At 37.0% G+C, this 7,611-nt stretch overlaps 1 protein-coding gene across 2 annotated transcripts in view; it reads right to left on the bottom strand.

Moving 5' to 3' along the window:
* Positions 1-2,393: 2,393 nt before the first annotated feature.
* The window catches only part of LOC119637341 (BTB/POZ domain-containing protein 7), a 6,778-nt gene continuing 1,560 nt past the window's right edge, over positions 2,394-7,611 (bottom strand). For both annotated transcript variants that reach the window (XM_038033311.1, XM_038033312.1), the window contains exons 2-5: positions 5,479-6,043; positions 4,459-5,412; positions 2,740-4,389; positions 2,394-2,654 (exon numbers count right to left, since the gene is read on the bottom strand). In XM_038033311.1, the coding sequence (XP_037889239.1) occupies positions 2,508-2,654; positions 2,740-4,389; positions 4,459-5,412; positions 5,479-5,865 (3,138 nt within the window). In that variant the 5' untranslated portion in view covers positions 5,866-6,043 and the 3' untranslated portion in view covers positions 2,394-2,507. The remainder of the gene's footprint in view (positions 2,655-2,739; positions 4,390-4,458; positions 5,413-5,478; positions 6,044-7,611) is intronic.

Raw genomic sequence — 7,611 nt, 5'->3', positions numbered from 1 at the left:
ACTATTTTAGTTAATTTCCTTATTATTTGTCGTTCAATATAAATTAAAGTAATGCGTATTAGAATAATGTAATCCACATTGCATATGTAACGGCAATTCCCAATTATGTTCGAATAACTACAAATGGAGTATGGATGAGATGATGATAAATTGAGGCTAAGCTAGCTCAAGCTAACTCTTATTACTAGATTTCATTGAGCCAGAACCGTTCAGTTCAATTCGAAAAGTTTCAATCTTAAAACCCTTAAGGACACTATTAGTAGATAAATCTCAATCAAATCATTCAATAAAATTTAAGATTAAGAAGCTCGATAACTTCTTACAGATAACACGAAAAACGTACGGATTTATGCATATTGACTCAAACAGTAGGAATATTAACAAACAAAAGTACATACATTTTTCTTCACGAAATGAGTAAATGGTGAAAAAATTGAAAATCTTATCTGATCTATAAATACGCATTTGTCGATTCTACATATTTATAATGAGTTTGAAATTTTATACGAATTAGTTACCTCGTTTACACTTAAAATCGTATGGAATTCCATTTATTTCCTTAACTATGATTTCTGATTAAACGAATCAGAGTATGTTCGGATTCGAATCAATTAGAATTATATTACGGTTTTAAGATTTATTTGAATTTTAAATCGGCATTTTATTAAGTTACAATTTATATAAAATCTTCTGATAAGAGCGTCTTTATTGCCTTTTTTCTTTAGGGACATTTAACGTAATTTCTTTGACTTTTCAATTTGTCACATCTGGCCTCTACCCTTCGCACAGTACTTTAAAGTGTTTACTTTAAAATGTTTTGTAAATAATGCAAATTTCTTAAGAAAATTCGAACTCAGTCGTAATGATATTATATGCGTGTGATAACATCAAGCTTCAGCCGTCATATTCATTCAACCGAAGAGTCAATAAAGGATCACGTAAAAAAAATTCCTTAAGACGTACACAGGTTTATAATCTCCTCGTACAAATAGGAGGCAGGTTATATATAAATAAGAATAAGATACTTAAGTATAAGTATTATTTTGCTTAGATCTTACATAGCTGTGACCAAATTGTTGCAAGTTGTTAGAAGAAATCGCTAGGATTATTGGCCACTTATAGAAATTTACAATATCAGTTTAGGATAGAGGGCGCCCTTAATGCAAGTATAGATAACAGTTCACGCATATATAGAATATAAACATGGCCGATAATTACCAGCGTATGCTTACGTGCTTGCAATGTTAAGGTAATAAATGCGTATGCAGTATGCGTGCAAATATATTTATGTGGTGGGTTAAAGGTATGCAAATATTTTAGAGCCTTGAGAACATGACAGGTGAAATTAACTAAATTAGGTAAGCATGTTAGTTTAAGTAAGCGAAAATATCACAAAACTGTGTTAAATGTTAAATAACAATGAAACAATATTTATTATTACCTATATAGACGTATATCATAAAAATATTTAAATAGTACATATTTGGAAAATTTGTAAAAATCTATTAAAATAAAATAATGTACTAAGCAAAATAAAAATTGTCACAAATTATTTAAAAAGAAATATTAAAAATAATGTATTAAAAGCTCATATATTATTAATTAGTGTCTTTGTGAAAATGATTTTTTTTTTTTTTTTTTTTTGTTTGTTATCGCTTTATTAATGTACTAGGGATACGGCCAAATATTAAAAATATTCTTTTATCAAATTGAAGCTTAAATAATTATCATTGAATTTTTATACATTTAAATAATAAATAACAGTAAATAAGTATAATTTTGTTTTTTGATTTCATAAAATTCCACATAATGCGTTTAAAAAAACTTCTTTTCAAAATAAACATTCCGTGAAACCGCGTACTATCCCGCCATTTATAAACCGCATTATAGATGGTTAATTGATATATAAAACCAATTAAAAAATTCATTTGAATTTTTTTTTTTTTTTTTTTTGGATTAGTTTTTATTTATAAATTTTATTAATTGCGTAACTGTATGGATTGTTTTTCTTGTTGTAAAGTGTTTTCATTATTTAAACGTATAGTTGGGAATAATTACTTTACAATTAAATTATGATTTTTTTTTAGTTTCTGCTCAATTTGTTTTAATTATTATTTTTTTGTTCTTTGTGTATTAAACTGTTTGGTAATTGTTTTGTTGTTGGCTTTGCTAAACCTAATAAATATATTTTGTAGGTATGCATGTAACTATTATGAATGAACATTAATTACCTTTTTTAGAAGTATAATTACGTACAGAACAGTTGATGGGCGAACGATGGTAAGAGAAGGATGACAGCGACGTTTTGAGTGTATTATCCATGCATTTTAGCTTAATACCTCATTGAATTTATATGTGTGTTGGTATATGTTTATTTATGGTGGTATTCATAATTATTTTATATTTGTGGTGGTGGTGAGTTTTGAGATGATTTGTTTGGTAGTTGTATTTTGTAGTCAGAAAGGCATGCTAAAATAAAGGCCCTCATCCGGGGCCACACGCAAACTCTATAAGAAGCGTGGTGGTCCCGAATTGTACGTCCCAGGCGGTGGATGTGTTGGCGGTGCGGGCGAATGCTGATTTTGACGTAAAACATCAAACGGTGAATTGGATCGTTGCATGAAATGATGATAATTACCAGGAGGCAATTGATGCTAGAAATAACGAAAATTTTCCGATAATGATTTTAATAATTTTTACCGTTTATTAAATTAAGCCACTATTTTTTCCTTTTTTTACCTGAAGTCCCCTCAATCCTATTGGTCCCACTGTGGCTCCCGCTCCGCTGCCCATTACATGACTTGAGCCATCGCCCAAATCTAATTGCAGACTTTCAGTCATATCACTATTACTACCCGAGGCATTGCTTGCATTTGCTAAGTGCAATTGGCCCAATGAGGCCGTGGCCATAGCAACATCTGGCATCATATCAGAGAGGTGACCAGCATTGCCGCCTTCTGAAGAGCCCATGGCACCTACCTCGGCGCCTCCCACATCAATACCTAATCCGTTACCATGTGCAAAATTACGATAATCGCCCTCTGTTATTAAAGCAGGCAAATCACTACGATGATGAACCGATGCTGAAAGGCGAGCGTAATTAGAAGGTAAGCCAGCGTTGCCCATTCCAACACTAGTGCCATTGTTCCAGCCCAACAAACCGGCAGCATGTTGGCGAGGAAATGTGAGATTACGACTATAACACCCAGATAAACCATCAGTACCCTTACTGCTCGCAGATCCACAGTTTGATGCTACCCCCGAAGCTGAACTCATTGAAGTAGATAAATAATTGTTGCTCATTATGGAACTGTGTCGAGGCACGGAACCAGAGGAAGCAGCAGCTGGCGAAGGGGGCGGACTTTGGTCTTCATCTTCTAATATGCAGCATTCATCCGCTGTTTGTACTGTGGTTGTAGAATCGCTCATATTGCCGATTTCAGTCACCACGTTTCGGCTATTGTTAAGCAGAGACGTTTCTAACAAATCCGACACAGCATCGGGTAAGTTAAACTCTCTAACTACTCTTAGACGTATTTGCCGATCGATTTCATGTTTGGAGGAAAGCGGTAAATGCAATGCTCGCTGGCACATGGGAGACTGACGAAGTTTATGTTCTCTTTTAAGCATTGCGGCAAGAGTTTGCGTATCTGGAGGAGGAATTGTGGCAGCTGCAGCTAATATATCAACGGAGTCGCCACCTGCAGTTCCGGCACCACCTCCGCCAACACCACTGTTAGCAGTGGCATTCATGCGCGACACCATATACAAAGTGTCCGGAATATCAGGCATTTGACGGGATCTACGCATACGCATCAAATCTGCCTGATGATGGGACGAAGTCATTCGATCCTCCAGCAACGCTTTTACTTCTTCAAAATACGGCATAAAAAGGCGAGGCCGCACGAACAATCCCTGATTTTTACCACCCCTGATCCATGCGTTCACTCTTAAGTTTTCTCTTTCATCACCTATCATGTGAGAGGGTGGAGTACTGACCAACCCCCGCCGTATAGCATGACATAAGACTTCACTGTTTGGCGGCAAAACGTGATCCATTCGTACCAAAGGCAATAAATCGGACAAAATTTCGCGTAGTTCAACGTCACTAAGATCACGCTTTTTTACACCTTTTCGCGTCACGGAATGGGCAGTGTGTGATAACAGATTTGGTTCACGGTCCTCCATGCGACGTATAAGTTCCTGTTCACCCCATTTCAAAACAGCCTGCAGAACTTCTAATTCGGAGGCTTGTAAAAAGTTCGATTGTAGCACGTGAATGAGTTGTGATTTGTCAAGTTGATGTAGCACTGGTGATGAAATAACTGCTGAAAACTCTTCTCGTAGATATTGGCATGCTTGTCGATAAACCCATGCAGAACCATGAGGCTAAAAACAGAAATAAAGAATTTTCAAATGAAATGCGTATGAAATGCGTTAAGCATGCGTTAAAGGTACCTGAGATCCCCATTTAAGCACCGTCGGCAGTGTATCTAATGACAGCCATTCAAGTATTAAATCTTCGCAGCCTTGGGCCAATATATCCAACTCCAGAAATCGTCCAATCTGATAGAGTTCCATTGCTTCTTCCAAAGGAGTTGGGCGAGTACGTCCCGTCGCAAGAGCATGAACTTCACCCAGCGAACCAGCCGCCGCATTACCCGAGCCAGCTCCTCGCAATATCAGTGTCAAATCAACAGTATCCAAATAAATTGCGTGCAAGAGGACACGAGCATAACGCTTCGGAATGACTGTCTCATCCAGTACGATACGCGTCGGTACATGCAAAGCACGCTCAGCATACTCTGCGTCCATATTGCGCGTACGACGAGCTATCAGGTTTCGAAAAAACGGTGAGCGAGCACTTAATATAGCTTTATGGCAGGGTAGTTCAAGTTTCGGTCGAAATCCATACTCCGAGCTACTCGAGTCGGGTCTATTAAAGTCTATTCCTAACCCACTCGTGCCCAAAACGGAACCGCTACAGCTTCCTTCGGAAGTAAATACCAAAGCAGCATCTGCGTAATCACCTGTCTCTAATAAATAACGCAAATCGTGTTCCAAAGGATTAGGCGTGCCAAAATCATCGCCAAGTTGTCGCAAAAGATTAACGTCTATGCTGGTATCATGCGAACAAAGATCGCCTGTATAGAGGTAACGTAACAGGGAAGCAAATATTTGAACATCAATCGGAGAAGAAGGTAGTTCCAGACAAATTCGAGCACCAAATCCTGGGCAACCTGCCAAAAGATCACGAAAATATGTGCAACGAGCCGAAAGAATGGAACGATGCACGGGAAATATGACGCCACGGAACACAAGATCACAATCCGTACAAGTCTTCAAATCATACAATGCTGCCAAATCTTGTTTATAAGTGGCTGCAGGTGGACGCGCCAATTCAGCTTGCATCTAGGCAATAATTGCAAGTTAAACATTACGTCAATGTCCTAAACTGGAAGTTTTTATAATATTTACCGATAAATCTCGAAGAGCTGCTAGAGCTTCGTATTCCTCACACAGAGCAGCCAGCTCCAAAGGTGTCCAATCCGACACGAAATCCCTTAAAACTCTGGCATGATCACAGGCTTTCGATGAACGACGGCGACGTATAAATTTCCTTTTGAGTGTTGCAAAACCGGTAACACGTTTTCGGCGCTGTTCCCGCGTATGCGGACCGCCCACACCAGCTATTATCGAACTACCGCCGCTACTAGAGGCCGACAAGCCAGTAGCAACCGCTGAATTCGAGAGCATTACATTGAAACTAGCGCTAGTCCCTGAACCAATCCCTCCCGATGACTGGCCGCCACCCGAGGTAGTCATTATAGGAGGGTAGCTGCCAGTGGACGTATTAGCGCCCATTTTGCCAGGTGCGTCGCAACTGTTATATATTTCAACCTTTTTCTTCTCTTCCTTTATTTATATACGCAAACTATTCATCATTTTTTTGCGAACAAAATCATTTTGTTATATTCTTCCTCTCCAAAAACCATAAGTTTCTTTACAGCTTTTATCAGTGATTAGTTAAAAAGATTCATCACTGAATTCCATACCACAAACGGAAAGAGAGAGAGAGAGAAAAAAAATAAAAATAAAAACAGACAGAGAGAGAGAGCGAGTCATAGAAGTAGACAGGGGAAAAGAAGTAAAAGAAATTAGATAGTTATGCCATAATTAAAATCATTCATTACAATAAGAGCTAATCATTAATTATTCATTCCGATCAGTATCTAATTACTTCAAAATGATATTCCTTCGCCTACTACGACAGTAATTCGGCAAGTCTCAACGTAACCAACCTTGACCTACTCACACAGTGCACAACCTTTGCAAGCAGAAACGGTTAAAAAACCACCATCATCGTTTATATACATACACATATACACATATTAGATAGAAAAAAAGGGTCATGCACATACAGAAACATACATCAAACAGCACTTCTTCCGTTTATTTGTCACAGTAACTAAATGCATACCAGCATGTAATCACTAACGTCACCCTCCCTATTAATGAATAGAAAGATGTTTACCATCCATATGCATATATACAAACACTCATTTCTCATAAACACTCGCACTCTCACTGCTCTCACACATGCACTTACAAAAATATTGTAAATGTAACCGAAGCAATTATCAACCGACTTCCGTTAAACACATACGTCACTTCCTCTTCCATACATCTTACAAGTGTATCGAAGACCCAATTGGAATTTTTGAGAAAACACAAATCAAACGATTATATATCTCTCAACATTTACGTATTGTAAACAACTAACACTTAGAAGAAGAAGAATATTTTTTGAATTTAATGTTAAGATCGCGTAATCACATAGTATTAGTTTGTGACAAAATGTCGCTTTAAAAACCAATAATAGTATCACCGCAAATGGTTGCCTTCACACATTCAATGTGCCAATATCGCAAATTTTCATACATCACAAGAAAACGAATTTTAATCAATGCTTATAGCTTTAATGCGCACTCAGATTATTTATTGAAAAGATCAATTACTTCCAATTTCTGCACTTAAGACACTTCTAATGGTAAAGTTACTTTGTAAAATGGCATCTTCTTAATGTAGAGGCAATCAATGCAATAAATTCGGGTTATATTATTAGAAGGAATTTATTAGATTCAAGCGAGATGATCAATAGCAACTAAGGCTGTCAATTTTATATGAAAAAGAAGGAAAACTAGATGGTTAGTTTAGCCGTTTCAATAAAGATATAGATATTATCGACAGTATGCAGGCATCTATCCTTGGGACTGATCGTTTCGAAATGGAACTTTCGAATTTCGGAATGGCATTCCCGGTCAAAGTCAGATGGAATAAACACAGACTTTAGGACGCGTTCCTTATTCGAATTTGAATAAGGAATTTAAACTTGCACTTTTTGATATAGAGACGAGCGGCTCCATCTTGGTCTTATATTTTTAATGGTCGACCGCACTGCAATATATGGATTTCATAAACTTGCGTCGAACCTTTTCTTTTCATGCCACACATTCCTTCATAATTGTTAATCCCTTTTTTTCCTACATGGTACATTAAAAATTTTCTTTTATATTTAAGCTTTCATATATATTTTGTTTCCTTTCTTTT

This window comes from Glossina fuscipes, unplaced genomic scaffold (assembly GCF_014805625.2).
Source record: "Glossina fuscipes isolate IAEA_lab_2018 unplaced genomic scaffold, Yale_Gfus_2 59, whole genome shotgun sequence".
Lineage (NCBI taxonomy): Eukaryota > Metazoa > Arthropoda > Insecta > Diptera > Glossinidae > Glossina > Glossina fuscipes.
The sequence above is the reverse complement of the archived record's forward strand: the minus strand, read 5'-3'. Positions and strand labels throughout refer to the sequence as shown.